At 35.9% G+C, this 17,375-nt stretch overlaps 1 protein-coding gene across 2 annotated transcripts; it reads right to left on the reverse strand.

Moving 5' to 3' along the window:
- Positions 1-45: 45 nt before the first annotated feature.
- On the reverse strand, positions 46-17,048 carry LOC145207351 (dynamin-1-like protein). 2 transcript variants are annotated; one of them, XM_080078673.1, is made up of 14 exons: positions 16,988-17,048; positions 13,764-13,896; positions 13,285-13,429; positions 12,947-13,153; positions 10,992-11,112; positions 10,781-10,927; positions 10,625-10,714; positions 9,783-9,893; positions 9,647-9,709; positions 4,142-4,232; positions 3,896-4,056; positions 3,720-3,829; positions 3,440-3,599; positions 46-920 (listed from the first exon to the last, which is right to left on the reverse strand). In XM_080078673.1, exons 2-14 carry the CDS (start codon positions 13,894-13,896, stop codon positions 864-866), a joined length of 1,596 nt encoding a protein of 531 aa, XP_079934799.1. In that variant the 5' UTR covers positions 16,988-17,048; the 3' UTR covers positions 46-863. The 2 variants fall into 2 exon arrangements, with proteins under 2 accessions (XP_079934799.1, XP_079934798.1); XM_080078672.1 differs by having other exon boundaries at positions 9,647-9,712.
- Between the last annotated feature and the right edge of the window lie 327 nt (positions 17,049-17,375).

The following is a 17,375-nucleotide window of genomic DNA, read 5'->3' on the forward strand; positions in this document are numbered from 1 at the left end:
TAGCTTATAATTATTAATTGTCTCCTAAAAATATGAAGAGGAACCTGAAGTTAAATGTTATTGGATTGGCCTTACCAACCTTCACAAATGTTACAATCAATAAACAAGCACACAGTGAAAAAAATACAACAAATAACCTTCAAGATTGCAAGTTGATAGAGAAACAATATTAAGAAGTAAAATGTTTACTCAAAATAATTGTCTTAAAATAGCCAAAGATAACCAGTAGCTACGAATAGCTCAACATGTTTTTCATGTATATGTCATTCAACAAGGCAAGGAGTAATTTGCAGTATAAATAGGGGTACAAGACAATCGACCATTTTGATCATGAGCAAGCAACAAGGAAAACCAAGACAACATTACATTACATAAAAGAACAACACATTGTAGTTGATATTAGTTAAAACAAATATCCACATGAAACATCTTCCAGTGTCAGCAGTAACACATTACTGAAGTGTTAAATCCAGAAATGACCCATTGTAATGCACAGTGTTTATTAACCAAATTGTGGGTGAAACAAGAGCCACATTTTCAACATGACACAATTATATCTATTAGAGATGTAGTACTACAAGAAAAGGAAAGCCAAATATACTACTATTGACTGTGCAAATTTTTTTGTTTGTGTGCATAAACTGCATGTTGACATTTTTCATTTTAATGAATAAATTTGTAACAAACAATCTGTTCAAAAGATTACTTAATCACTCTATTTTATTGATAAAAATAAGCATAGCATAGCCCACAATTGACGAGTGTGCACCGCAGTTGATATACTATATCTGGATGCAAGTAACCTTTATCACATTAAAGACCTCCAACAGGTCCTAAAATAAACTTGTACTGCAAGTTCCGTATCACCATAAATGAGTATCCCGTATTTCTCCAATTACTTGACTAGCAGCATGCAGAGCCTGGAAAATAATTTTAAAGTGATAGGTTCTCATTGTTTATATTTTTGCCACATTATATCTTTATTATAAAAAACTAGAAAAGTGACTTACCACATATTGCCCTTGCATATACAATATATACTGTTTCAAAAAAACATTAATATATTTCCTTCACTTATTATGGGTCCCCTTCCCTGAAGGGGACACATATTGATTTTACTCAAAATGTTTTTGTTTTTTTTCTTTTTCTTTTCTTTTTTTCTTCTCCCCAAAGTTTGTCCGACTCGTTTTTCCATCAAATCCTTGATGGATTTGGATGAAATTTACACAGATGGTAGATGTAGTTATGTAGATGTGCATCCCACTTTGTTTTTGTTGAAAACCCCAGTATTTACCCCGCTAGCCCCCTAAAATGGTTTTTCCCCCGAAGTTTGTCTGACTCGTTTTGCCATCAAATGCTTGATGGATGTGGCTGAAACTTATACAGATGGTAGATGTAGTTATGTAGATGTGCATCCCACTTTGTTTTTGTTGAAAACCCCAGTATTTACCCCGCTAGCCCCCTAAAATGGTTTTTCCCCCGAAGTTTGTCTGACTCGTTTTGCCATCAAATGCTTGATGGATGTGGCTGAAACTTATACAGATGGTAGATGTAGTTATGTAGATGTGCATCCCACTTTGTTTTTTTCGATAACCCCAGTATTTACCCCGCTAGCCCCCTAAAATGGGTATTTTCCCCCGAAGTTTGTCCGACTCGTTTTTCTATCAAATGTTGCTGAAATTTACACAGATGGTAGATGTAGTTATGTAGATGTGCATCCCATTTTGTGTTTGTTGATAACCCCAGTATTTACCCTGCTAGCCCCCTAAAATGTTTTTTTCCCCCGAAGTTTGTCTGACTCGTTTTGCCATCAAATGCTTGATGGATGTGGCTGAAACTTATACAGATGGTAGATATAGTTATGTAGATGTGCATCCCACTTTGTTTGTCCGGATAACCCTAGTATTTACCCCACTAGCCCCCTAAAAGGGGTGAGTTTGTAAACAATGTCAGAATTGGCTAAAATTTGGATAGCTTGTAAAGTATGCCAATTATCGTTATTGCGCCATTACAGTTCGGGGGTTGTTAACAGCCCTTTGACGTCAGAAACATTAACGGTTGTTGCTCAAAACACCTCTAGTGGCTGAAATTTTAAACATTGGCAGATTGGACTGAAATTTTGCAGTACTGTTGATTGAGTCATTGTGGTTTCCTACTTTTAAGTTTATGTGTGTTGAACCTCAATTAGTTATCCTACTAGCCCCCTAAAATGAGTTTTTTAATTTAAATAGTTTTTACTCCATATAGCATATTTAGATATGCACAGTACCAATCACTGTGTTTGTCTTGACAATACCAAACTTACTCATTGTTATCTATTGAAATGCATTTTATCTACAACTTTGCATGTGTGGGGACCCATGAGTTTTTGCTTGCAGAAACAACCAAGGTTATAAAAGATGATGGCTAATATGGGACCCAATACAAAATAAGCATAGGAAATATATTTGTTTTAAAATAGATCATAGTGTATGTGCAAGGGCAATATGTGCTAAGCCACCCTTCTATTTTTATATTGGGTCCCATATCATCCATTGTATTTCATAACCTTGGTTGTTTCTGCAAGCAGAAACGCATGGGTACCCTACACATGCAAAGTTGTAAATAATGCATTTCAGGAGATAACTATGAGAAAGTTTGGTATTGTAACGTCAAACACAGTGATCGTTACTAAGCGTCAATACATATGCTATATGGAGTATAAATAACAAATTTTTACAAGTTGTCCAAAAAACTTATAGGGTTCTACACCCAAAAGTATAAAATACGAAATCACATGACCCAATCAACAGTCATGTAAAATGTTATCCAAATCGGCCAATGTTTAAAATTCTGACCACAAGAGGTGTTTTTAGCAGCATTCGGTGCGCAGAAACATACAAAAACGTTTTACATTTTTGGGGCTAGCGGGGTAAATACTGGGGTTATCAAGTCAAAGGAAGCAGAAGGCACATCTACATGACCATATCTAGCATCTGTGAAAGTTTCATCCAAATCCACTAAAGATTTCATGCCAAAAGTGCATGGACAAACTTTGGTGGAAAAAAAGAAAAACTGAGTAAAATCAAGATGCGTCCCCTTCAGGGAAGGGCATAATAATTATAATATATATGCACAAAGTGAAAGTGTGGCTTCTAATACTTTAATCTAGAAATTAACTGTAAACGTTTAATTTTGCGAAAGCAATGAATCGCCATTAAAATTTCGTCAGGTAATTTACCCATAAGGGGGGATGTTCGCCATAAAGCAATTTTGCTGTTTCTGACACATGGAGTACTGCATGTTACAATAAAACATACATAAAACACTGTCTAATAACAACCAGAATATATTATGACATCACAATAGACATTGTTACTTCATAAATAAACTATCAAGGAATTTTTCCATGTCCAAAGTTATGTCACTATAGTCAAATAACCATGATATACACACATACTTTAAGCATTTTTGAAGCTTCCTCCCTTCTTTGTGTAACAGAATCCGCTTCAGTAAGAAGTCGGTCAATTTGATCATGTTTATATAATTGTCCCACTAACTCACTCTGCAGATGGTTTTTGACATAGTTTACAAGAAAATGCATCACAGCCTTGGGAACACTGTAAGTACACAATAAAGTAAACTTCAATGTTACTGTTCAGTATGACATTTGAGCAGGCATGTACACAGCAAAACATGTCAAACTAAATGTGCACATTTCAGCCCAACAACACACCAACCTGTCTTGAATGCTCTTGCGTACAATAAGAAAATATGAATTGATCAGACGGCGAATAATGTCAACATCACGCTTTTCGCGGGCGGAAAGGTTCCTTGACACAGGCATAGCCTTAAAACATACAAAATTCGGGATTTAAACCCATAGTCAAATTTATTCACACAAATAGTTGCTTACAATATCAAGTAAATTAACACCCTGTGAATGTCTGGCAGGACTACCATAAGGTGACACTCCTTCTGTAGGTTGCAAATCCCTGTCTCTTGGCAATGGAGGTTTTCCAGCATTTGAATTATTTCTGTGAAGATCTGAATCACCACTACTGCCCCATTTCATTCCTGCAAATAAATAACAAACAACAGTCATGTTAAACAGAAAAGATTAAAAGTTGGATTGTATACCAACTATTCTATGAAACCGCACCTAAAAAGTTCCCACCAACTCCATTGCCAACTGGAAGTGCAGCATCCAGTGAAGGAACACTTGAAGAAAGTCTTTTTCCAGAATTACTTTCCTTCGGAGGATGTGATTGGTTAAGTAAAAAAGATAGATAGTACACAACATTAGTAGTAGTGAATTAAATATAGCTATGGGCAATTTTTAATGCAAAAAATTGACCAAACATCGCAATTTGAACTAGAAAGTTGGCTTTCTCATATACTTTCATTTTATGTATCCTATTTACCAATTTACTATAAATTTAAAGAAAAATTATTAGAAAGCATTAAACCAAACTTTGAAAATACTGAACAGGCGTTTCGTCCACCAGGTATTTTGGAATGCGACCACCGCATTAATTGGAACGATGCCCAACTTTTAAAACAAGAAACCAATTGGTCTAAAAGGTTAGTGTTTGAAAGTTGCCTTATAAATTCAAATTCTAATGTTCTGAATCGCAATGACGGAAAAAGCCTAAGCCCGTTTTTTCGTGATATTTTGCGTCCCACTTCCTCATCAAATATCAAAAAAATTGTTTGCGTTTGCAATACATACAATTGACCTCTCATCATGTGGCGGCCAAGCTGACAACAACTATTTAATGACCATTTATCGCAGCATTTAGAGATGTGAAGTTCATTTTCTAACCTTTATATTGATCAGCAACGTTCTGCCTAACATATACGAAACCGAAGTCTGTTTATCCAGTTTAAATCACATCTAAGGTGTGAAACCTTCGTCAAAACTGAAAATGTGTGTGATAACTTAATAAAACGCATGGCATTGCTGCTTAAATACTAACACATATTGCAATTGAACATACACTATGGCCAAAACATATAAATTTTTTGTATACAGACGAATCCAGTTAATTGCATACCGGTTAATCGCATAATCTGTTTAATTGCATTAGAATTAAAAATCCCAAAATGTCACCCATCGTTTGTTAAGAAAATCATCCAGTTAATCGCATACCGGTTTATCACATAAACCGGATATTTGCATCGATTTTCAATGAAATACGCGATTAACCAGATTGATGATCTCTATGTTAAAGTCGAACAGACCGAGTTTTTCGAATAAAAAAACGATGAGATACATGTTTGCATTCTACACCAAATAACGCATCTAATTTCAATGTTGAAAATGACACGCCTCGACCATAAAATATTTTTGGTAAGTAATAAGGAGATTAAATCGGCGTTCAGTTTACCGCTGTGCGATAACAAGGCGTCGTTATCTCAAAGCCGTGTACATTGATCCCTATTTTGTTGGCTTATCTAATCGCCAATAGTGATATAACAAGCGTTTTAATAAAGAGTTCAACGTGTTAAAATTACGAAACTGGTATTCCGGCAAAGTCCCTGATTGTAATTTCTTGCTAAGTGCTAACTACACATAAAGTATTAAACTGTATTGAAATTTGAACAATGTTAAATGTAAAACAAATGGTTAAAAATGTTGTAATATTGTTCATGTTAGATTGCAAGTAATCACAGTATGTCATTTAGATTCACGTAATTGGTAACGTACCAATGATTGCCATATTTTATGTCTTCTATTCGTGACCTTGTGCAACTTAGCAAGTGGATCACCACAGTTATAAAGCAAGACGTCATGTATTGCGCTGGGAGTAACAAATATTGTTTTGACTTGAGAGTACTTTTTTCAATTCTCGGCAACAAAAAAAGAAAATACTGCTCCGTTGCCATAGTTGAGCGTCACTGCAACTTTGTTTTAGCTTTGGAAGTGAAAATGAGCACTTATGTTAACGGCGTGTACTGTTTACATAGCAATCCGGTTAATCGCATCAAATGCCTTTGCCAAATCGATGATGCGATTAACCGGATTCATCTGTACTTATTTTATTATGGGTCACATAACAGCCAACAAAATTTCACTTTGTTTGTTTCTGCAAACCGAAACTCATGGGTCCCCAACGCACACACACATCATTTTATGAGATAACCATCATAGTTTTGGTGGTATGAGTTTAAACATGGCAATGCAAAATTCTGCAAAGGTTATCCTGCTATATGAGCTACAAACTATCCAAATCACATTCAATTCGGCCACTGGTTGTAAAAAGTTAGGGGTTAGTGGGGTAAATGGTCTCTATGGTAAAACTTAAAAAAAAGGCATACTCTGCAAACTGATCAAATTTCATCCAATTCTTACATAGAATAAACATTCACCCATGCCAGGGGTAACTAATCTGGCTGCAGGGCATAACTTAACAAGTGACCTCTAAAAATGACATATTACATCAACTGTCAAAATCACATTCAGTCAATGTTTACAAATTACACACATTTTAGGGGTTAATGGGGTAAAAGTGGGGCCTGTGGGTGAACTGCTGGGTCATTTGGGGTCAAAATTCACAAGGATGAAATTTGATCAATAACTAACATCTGTGTAAATTTGAAGCACTCTTTCTTGACCAAATGCATGGAACAAACCAGCGTTTGACAAAAAAAATGAAAAGAAAAAAGATACGGACAAAAACCATATGTGTCCGCTTCAGGGAAAGGGACCCATAAAAACAGAATATAACCCTTTTTAGCATTTAATGCAGCATTTAATGAACGTACAGCTTAATTTCAAACAACGAAAATACTGCACAGTTATACACATGTTTATGTGTGAAGCAGTGGTCTTTAATTTACTCCCACAAATCATAAACATATCGAAGCTTAACCACTTGTGTTACTGTGTTTAGAATCTAGATACAAGGTATATCTTGTGTTGTGTAACGTCATGGCAAGGCTTATCAGTATTTTAACACCTATTTTGGGCTGTAAGCATCATCAAATAAGCTGATTAGGCTTTTTAACCAATGAAACAAGAATGACCCACTTTACACAATTCAAATTTTAGGACCTTAAAGTTTATGTTTTTAACCTAAAGAGCCTGTAAACATAAAAAGAACTAAAAGGGTGGCTTAGCACATGCTGTCGTTGCATTTACACCAGGTGTCTCAAACTCAAACTGCTTTGAGGGCCAAATACAAACTTTTAAGTAAGTCGAGGGCCGCACTATCGAATCATTTGTTACAGTGTAACATGACAACAAACATATTGCGTTATTAAAGAGGGAAATGTTCACTAATCCCATTATCTTTATTTAAAAACAATATTGTAATAAATAACAAACAAATATACAGAGTAGCAAAGTGAAAAAACTAACTCTGCCCTGTTGCTTTGTGTGGAAACAATGGCATACAGTGACACAACAATGAAAAAAATGACGCAACAATCGCAATTACTGATTCTAAAGATGGACTATTTCGATCATGCCATTTAAACGTTGCAAATACCACTATCAGAGAATGATTATATCATGTAAACTTACTGGTTTTACAGGGTATTCCGCCTGAGTAAAACACATAACTTCTAAAAGTTCCTTCGCGGGCCGCACAAATACCCTTGGAGACCCTTGGAGGGCCGCATGCGGCCCGCGGGCCGCGTGTTTGAGACCCCTGATTTACACCATAACCTATTCTAAAACATTAATATATTTCCTACGCTTAATTTGTATTGGGTCCCATATTTGTTTCTGCAGGCAAAAACTCATGGGTCCCCACACATGCAACGTTGAAAATAATGCATTTCAAGAGATAACCATGAAAAGTCGGGTGTTGTAAGGTAAAACACAGTGATCGGCACTGGGCTTAAATAATAATACTATGTAGAGCATAGGTGCCGCGTAGGCGGTGGCGCCGCCACCTTGGGTTTATAAAGCACACCATGGAAATTTTGGTTAGTTTATAATGGTATCGTACAAAATATCGTAAAGTATGAAGAATGTTAGCAACAAAACGTGGCTTGGAACTGCAACTTGTGGTTAGTGCCTTGTTTGTGACGTCAAACACACAATTGTCTGTCAGTGAATGTCGGCCATTGTTGTGTACAATGCAAATGTATTGCAAAATTGTTATCTAAGGTTATATAAGGCAGCAAAAACGAAACTTTTTTTATAAGGCGAAACTTTTTTTTTGAACACGAAACTTTTTTTACGTTGATAAACCAATAAAAACCCTACAGCGACGTGTTGCAATTGCCAGCTAAAAACTATTTTAAACATATTGTTTGTTTTTTTCTGATTTTGACGACCGTTGCATTATATGGAAAGTTTGTTGGGCTTTGATTTATTGTGGTTGTACGCATCTGTGACGTCACACAAAGTTTTATCCGCCACCTTGCATTTTTGTAAAACTCAGCGCCTATGATGAGTACAAACTAAAAAATCAGATTTACCCCAGATATTGTTTGAAGTATGTCCTATTTAACGTTCTTTTTTAAAGTAAATAGTGACATAATGGGGTAAAAGACTTTAAATAGTAAGTTCAATAAACTTGCCAATTTCATATAACTGAGACTTTAAAAAAAATTCACTTATTTTAGCGGGCTAGTAGGGTAACCAATGGGGTTCGACACACAAACTAAAAAAAATGAAACCTCAATGACTCAATCAATAGTACTGCAAAATTTCAGCCCAATCAACCAATGTATAAAATTTCGACCACTAGATGTGTTTTGAGTAACAACCTTTAATATTTCTGACGTCTTCGGGCTGTTACCAACCCCTCAACTGCCATGACACAAAAACACCCACCAGGCAACCCACAAATGAGTAACATACAACTGGTTGCCCTTGTAACACTATTGTGCCACATTAATCTTTCGTTTGTGGTGCCCAGTAACATACAAATATGTTTTACACTTTGGGGGCTTGTGGGGTAAATGTTGGAGCTACAGGGTTGAACACAACAATCAACACCTATAAATGGCCTACTCTACAAGCTATCTGAATTTCGGGCAATTCCGACACTGTTTACAAACTCACCCATTTTAGGGGGCTAGCGGGGTAAATACTGGGGGTTTTAGGACAAACAAAGTGGGATGCACATCTACATAACTATATCTACCATCTGTATAAGTTTCAGCCAAATCCATCAAACATTTGATGGCAAAACAAGTCGGACAAACTTTGGAAAGAAAAATACCCATTTTAGTGGGCTAGCAGGGTAAATACTGGGGTTATCAACAAAAACAAAGTGGGATGCACATCTACATAACTATATCTACCATCCGTATAAATTTCATCCAAATCCTTTAAAAATTTGATGGAAAAAAGAGTCGGACAAACTTTGGGAGGAAAAAAAAGAAGAAAATAACAAACAATTCAAGTAAAATCAATATGTGTCCCCTTAGGGAAGGGGACCCATAATAATTGGGGGTAAAAAAGTTAAAAGTTACAAAATTGCAATGTGCCAACAAAGTACGAGACTCCAGGGTTTCTTACTTTGGAAAGTATGGCTGTTTTTAAATTTTTATGCTTAGGGGACTTGTTGATCAACCAGGATCAAAATTTACATTGACATCTTTCAACTATCTATTACATGTGTGAGAAAGAGTTTTACCCTGTGAGTTTGTAAAGTATTATGAAAACCGTAAAAATATACTATGTACACATACTACTTCCACAAACCTTCATTCTTTGCTTCATTTGCTCATCTGATATCTGTATTGCTTTGCCTCTTTTTCCAGCCTCCTGCTATTAAAAAGATTTTCTACTAACAGTATCAATCTGAAAAAATTCAACAATGGACATAGGTTAAACTTACATGAGTTAACTGGAGATTAGCCATCAGAATTTCAGATACCACGTTAGATTCAGTAAAATCAGGATGTTTGGTGTTGATGTATGAAAGTTCAATTGCAACAAGGTTGGAAACCTGAAAATGAAACTTGATTCAGAAATGGTTCTCAGATAAAAAGTGCTGGCAAGTTTAAACATCTTAAACTCACATTGGACATTACACAGAAAAACATACAAAGAAAATATCTGAGAACAAACATTAATTCTTTCAGACCAGAGGTGGGTTTCTTTATGCTGCCCTTCTGCTTAAAATGTAAAGAATAACATTGCTTCTGTCTTTTTTTGCACTTCGCTATACAACCAACATAGTTTCTCTTACCATAACAAACAAAATATCACCAAACCCTTACTCTAAGCGTATTACTGTAAAACAAGGTAACTTGTTCTGGTATATTGTTGAATTATGTTTTCAATGACAGCAGAATTAGGAAAGTCATCAATTATCTACATAGAAAGTTAACAATTATTGTTATTAGGGAGACAGTAAGTGGAAATAAGCAATAACCAATGTGATGTAAATCTAATAAAAAGTTACATGATGCTTTCAAATACTCAGCAATATAACTACTAACAAAACATGATTTCGCTTGTCATTTACCCCATCATAATGGTGGGTGGATAGTGACTTTATGCAGTCTCTATTTTCCAGATGATTTGCCTTCTGAAAGAAGGTTTCTGGTGACATTACAAGGCCGTGAAAAGGTCTATAACCAAAAACAGTCTGAAAGGAGTAACAAATCCATGCAAGGCAGGAAAAACAAACAAAACATTTTTTTTCTCAAAGAATTCTCTGAATGGAGATCTTACCATTTCATTTGTGATAGGCAGTCTCTTTCGAAGAAGTTGTGTAATAACTTCCACAAGGCAGTCACGGAGGTGTGGAAAGCGTACTATGTCCTAAAATGACCATATATAACTATTATTTGATGCTTACTGAAACTGTCAACAACATCATTAACTTACTTGGGCATCGCAATGTTGAACAATTCGTTGTAATTCTTCATGCACAAGTTCAACACATCTCAGCGAAGGTTCTTCCAGGCGTTTTATTTGTCGTTTAACAAGCAATTCAAATGACAGTTCGGGAACAAACCATGACGGTCTTGAGCCCTAAACAGGATACGATCTGGTGGTAATTTAAATGTATATTTATTCTTGGGAAAGTACACTGTACATTGGCATTTTTTATGGCTGTAAGAATGTCAAGATCAGAAAGTCCACCAAGAGGATCTACAGATTCAAGAGTTCGTCCGAATGTTTCATGAAATATGTAACATATTCGGGCCCCACCACATCTGTAAATGAAAAAACATCATGACAATTTTGCTACAGGGCTAATCAACTTATTAGCTTATGCAAAGTTTGGTTGTACATTCATCTAAAAACTAGAAAGTGGCTTTCTAATATACTTCCATAATATATATTTTATATCCTATTTACCAATTTACTATACACATAATTTGATCTACACAGATGGTCAAGCAAAAACGAATGGGTCCCCACATGCGTGTTTGTGCAGATTTGCGGTAAACATACTTTCCATTTCAATCTGTACTTTTTGCTATTTTTTGCCATTGCAAATAAACTACTCAAGCAAACTTGTGTGGAAAATGTATAAATCGATAACACCTAAAGCATCATAGTGAAAACAAAGCGTGAAACAAAAACGAGGTTGTCCGCAATTTCACGGTTTTGTTTCCGTCAGAGTGTTACATAGTGTCAATGTATGTTACAAGCTCATCACCACAGACATAAACCGCAAAAAGGTAAATATATGGCGGCACAACACACACACACAAAAAAAGTTATACTATCATGATCAACAGACTGAGTTAAAAAAATTATTTAAGTATCAACTAATTCTGACCAACGAAAAGCCTACAATTGTATGCTGTAAAGTCAGCTTGTTTATTACCCGCTGTGCATTGAGCTGAAAATCAGTAAATCACTCCCCTGGGACCAGAGTAATACAGCGGTTAAATTCCATCAGAAGATTTAGTAAACGTTTTAACACATGTTTGGGGCTTGTATGGATTACCACTTGATAGATTTGGCTAACATTTCAAACAACATACAAGTAACCCACTATTCAACATTTCAGTACATTTCTGGCTTAAAACCAAAACCGATTATTTTGGGGTTTAAGGGGTGAATTCAATAAAAGTTAGAAAACTCTTTACAACACCTTACATTGCACCAACCAACAAAGCATGTCTCCTGGATTTTGAAACTCCTAGGTGATATACTTTAGTCATTAAAGCCGATTTAAAAAGTTTACGTTTTGGGGGCGTTTTTCAGAAGGATCAATTCCGGATTAATAACTAACATCTGTCAAAATTTGAATAAATTTGAAGCACTCTTTCTTTACCAAACAAGCGTTACAAACCAGCCTTAAAAATTCTACGTTTCGGGGGCCTGTGGGTCAACCGCTGGGTCATTTGGGGTCAAACTTCTGAAGGATCAAGTTCAGATTAATAACTAACACATGTCCAAATTTCATTAAATTTAAAGCAGTCTTTCTTGACCAAACAAGCGTTACAAACCAGCATTAGACAGAAAAAGAAAACAGAAAAAAATACGGACAAAAACAATACGTGACCCATATAACACACGTAAAAAATGTTTTAATTTTTTTACATTTTGTTAAACACAACAAAATGTTTTAATTTAAATATTCATTGCAATAATTCAGAACTTGTTTCTTACTGCACGCAGTCCAAAGGGTATTTTTGCAGTCCAAAAAACTATTTTAATCTTTCCAAGTTCCTATCCTCAGAAGACAACTTTTTAGGTCTCCTATACTTTTTGGACAAATTTGCCACAGAGCAATCCCATGCAAGACATACTTGATTTGTTTTGACATACACTTGAGGTATATTTAACAGAGTAAGTTAATGACATAACTACTTCCCAATGAGAAGTACAAACAAGAATTGTCAGAAGCAGCTTTAATAAAACTTTTTCAGAGCTATTACCGACTTATAAATGTCAACTTCGTCAGCTTAGCTGTTACGTTACTTGCAAACCTAACTTTTGCTACAATACAGGAGCCTTTGCTAAAGCATCACTGCTGCCACCATGTTTACAACCTCCATCTACATTTTTGAGTGTTTGAAACGTTTAACTCACAGTTCAGTTGTTTCAATATTCTTTGATGTCCCTTCGACTGTATTACAATATTCTGAGGCAAATGTGGTAATGATTTGAAGAAGTGTGGCACTTTTATCACCAACTGCTTCACCGTATGACATCAGAAGTGTTTGAAATTGTGATGTTAACACATTCACTCTTGACTTTAAATCAGGTAAGCAATCTCGTATGTGGTGCATTAAAAGTCTATAAAGACAACAACAAAAGAGAATTTGTCATAGCCTTACTTTAACCCAAAACAGTGTTTATGACATGCAGGATGTGATGCTTACAGTAACAAACAAAACTGCACACATTGCAATTTAAATTTTATATACCTATTGAGTGTTTTGGCAAGATATCGTGTTCCATTGCGACTTGCAATCGACGGATACCTTCTCTGAAGAAATTCCTGTTCATCTTTGACAGCATTTCGTATGTTTTTACTTTTGTTAATGTCGAGCTGACTTCTGTTTATCACACCTGCAAAACATTTGTTTACATATATATCATTAACATGTGTTTTAGTGTTTAGTGCACTAGGCTTAGTTTAAAGTTGTGTGATGAAACACAGCAACTAATATTTGACGGATACATGGACAAAAATTTGATTTGTTAAACTACCACAATGCTTGATAATTTAGAACACTAACATGTGACCATCAAGTATTTTTTAAGTAATTTTCTAAAGTTAATATCACCACCAAGCTTTATGGGTATCAACTTTCTACATTCCCGAACAAAGCGTTAACAAGGTCTAATGAAATTGTCGCTATAAATCAGCTTAAACAGCAACAAAATTTTAACACATCAGCACCAATTATTCCCAACTTGACAGGAATGATTCTCCCACACAAAACGTCAATTGCATCTGTTCCAGCATCCATCAAATCGAGTTTGGTTACAACAGCCAATGTTCGTCTGCCATCAGGGTCAACTCTTTTTGCCATCTGCAAACAAACAAAATAAAAATTGGACACTTTTCACCATACTTAAAAAAAAAAACCTTTAATGTGAGATTATCAAGTAACCCAACCCTTATATCAACAACAAATATCTTAAAATTATCTCCACTGCCTTGTGTGATGTTTCAGTATTGCCATGTGGTTAATTTAAAGTTTAATATCTAGAGCAGGGGTTCTTAAACTGGGGGTGGGGGGACGCCCCCCTAGGGGAGGCTCCTAACCAATGCAGGTTCAACCTGAAACTAGAATAGTGGTTTTCCTATATATTGCCATATTTAACGATGTATCACATATACCATTTACTATATTTATAATGGATATATATTTGGCACCTACATTCCATTGGGTCCCTATCTTTTTCCTGGCACTTTATAACATAATTGTTTCTGCAAGCATAATCTAATGGTTCCCCACACATATGCATATGCGATTTGGTAACAGTAAAAATAGGGCACAATCATTGTTAGATATTTACCAATTTACTATACACATCATTTGATCTACACATATGATTGTTTTTGCAAGCAAAAACAATGGTGTCCCCACACGCGCGTTTGTGTGGATTTATGGTAAACAAACATCCTGTTTTTTTTAGATTCTTAAGGAAAAACTTAACCATCTTTAAGAGGGATTAAAATTTTTTGTCAGCCGGTTCTATCACAAAAGTCATACTTTCCAGCCGGTTCTGTTGCAAAAAGTCCATTGACAGTAACCAGCAATGCTAACCGGTTCGCTGGTCTCATAAAATTTCGTGACACCGTTCTATAGAACCTGTGCGAACTGGCTGAATCCCACCACTGCCTATATCTAACTATTGGCAGATAGTTTGCCTCAGTGTAGTCCAATTGTATTTTGTTACGGGCCGTTTTTTAGTGTAGTCCAATTGTATTTTGTTACGGACCAATTTTTATTTTACTCCGTGGGCCAAGATCTATGGGCGCCGGCATTTAAAGGCAAGAGGGAGCACTTGCCACTCCTTGGAATGTCAAAAGTACCCTAAAACTAGAAGGGTGGCTTAGCACATTTATTTTAAAACATAAATATATTTCCTATGCTTATTTTGTATTGGGTCCCATATTAGTTATCGTCTATTACAGGGATGGCAAACCTTTTTCAGAATTCGGAAAGAAAACAAAGTGGGTCACATATTTTATTGTATGTCAATGTCAATGCTGAGAAGCTTGTTGCTGCATCTTCTCTGCAAGTCTTGCAATCCTAGGTAGTTTTCAGTTTAATACACGCAGCAGTCATATCTGAGCTAAGACTATTCCTGGACCTTAATTTTATGAAATCCATGTGTGAAAACAAGGATTCGCATGAATATGTGGAACCGAACAGCGTCAACAAAGTTACAACAAATCGTTTCAAGTTGTCTTTTAAATAAAGATGTCTGTTGCCTCTCAATTGACTCAACAATCTGTATTTTAAGACAATGGTCAATCTGGCAAAATTTAACTGTTGTGTTGCTTTTTAATCTTGGAAATCTGGTAACCCTGCCTATAGCAATCAGTACAAATTTTTGAAACTACAAGTGGGTCACTGGAACTCACATGGTGGGTCACTTCGTGACCTGCGGGTCAGTGGTTCGCCATCTCTGGTCTATTATAACCTTAGTTGTTTCTGCAGGCAGAAACTCATGGGTCCCCACACATGTAAAGTTAAAAATAGTGCATTTCAAGAGATAACCATAGTCCACATGCTACCCAAATTTTAGCCAATTCCGACACTGTTTTATAAACTTACCCATTTTAGGGGGCTAGTAGGGTAACTAATGGGGCTTTACACTGAACTAAAAAAATATGAAACCTCAATGACTCGATCAATAGTACCGCAAAACTTCAGCCCAATCTGCCTGTGTTTAAAATTTTGACCACTAGAGGTGTTTTGAGCAATAACCGTTAATGCTTCTGACGTCATAGGGCTGTTAACAACCCCCTAACTGCCATGGCGCAAAAACGTTCACCAAGCAATCCACAAAGTAACAAACGAGGAACATACAACTGCTTGCCCTTGTAACATTATTGCGCCACAGAAATCTTTCGTTTGTGGTGCCCAGTAACATACAAATACATTTTACACTTTGGGGGCTTGTGGGGTAAATGTTCGGGCTACAGGGCTGAACACAACAATCAACACCTATAAATGGCATACTCTACAAGCTATCCAAATTTCAGCCAATTCTGACACTGTTTACAAACTCACCCATTTTAGGGGGCTAGCAGGATAAATACTGGGGTTATCAACAAAAACAAAGTGGGATGCAAATCTACATACCTATATGTACCATCTGTGTAAGTTTCAGCCAAATTAAACAAACATTTGATGGCAAAACAAGTCGGACAAACTTTGGGGAAAAAAAAGGAAAAAAGGAAAACAATTTGAGTAAAATCAATATGTGCCCCCTTCAGGGAAGAGGACCCATAATTAAATACTTTCTCAAAAAACTTGATGACTGAAAAAGGATAATGCTCTAAGCAAATGTTTAAACCAGCGGTTTCAACGATGTCTGCTTTGCTTACGTATCTGGTGTTGTTTCCATAGCCTCAGCCATGTTTATGCTTTTGAATGGACAAAATGGGGGAGGATTTTTCATCGACACAAATCTACTGCATAGATTTTATGCCATGTGTTTAAATCACTTCATATAGTAATCAATGATACAATAATCATGCAAGCGTGTATTTTTCAAATTTGTGCAGGTAAAACTTTTTCTGGCACAAACATCAGGGTGACTATACACTGTTTTCAATCAACACATAATTTTCTGTTTTTCTCTCATAGCTATATACCAAGCAGCCATTAAAAACATTAAGGTCCACTCTGACACAAAAATGCCCGAACAGTTTGTTGACACAGAACTCTTTGTTACAGATACAATATGAGATTTTGCAGTATTTTGTGTCTTTTAATCCTCACATTCTAAAACATTAAAAACAAAAATTAGAGTTGTCATTAAAATGTTGGACTTTCATGGCCAACAAATTACCAATTGTGGCCTGCGGGCCTGCAGTTGGACCATGCTGGTCTACCTGATAAAAAATTCAACAATACCAGTAAGTACAAAAAAGTTTCCAACCTTTAATGCTTCAGATGTTGCAAAGTCCACATTGGCAGGGGTAAGTGCAAGTATGATTGAGTTTGGATTTGAAATGTATTGCAGAATAAGATCTCTCACTTGTTGTTCTATATCATCTGGTTGGTCGCCAACTGGTACCTGTCAAATGTCAAATAGTTTTCATCTGCATGTGTTGGTAATTTATTTGATGGTGTTGTCATTTCATGTCATAGCTAACATTAGGCTAACAATCAATTTTCTTCAAATTAAGTGCATCAAAAACAAACTAATTTAGAGCCACTACCTGCAATACCAAATAAAAGTACAAAAAAGCTGTAAGTGTATCAGAAAACTCTATATAAAACACAAGTTGTCCAACCTATTGTTATGCAATAAAGCCTTCAAATTT

This window comes from Phallusia mammillata, unplaced genomic scaffold (assembly GCF_965637545.1).
Source record: "Phallusia mammillata unplaced genomic scaffold, kaPhaMamm4.hap1.1 HAP1_SCAFFOLD_112, whole genome shotgun sequence".
Lineage (NCBI taxonomy): Eukaryota > Metazoa > Chordata > Ascidiacea > Phlebobranchia > Ascidiidae > Phallusia > Phallusia mammillata.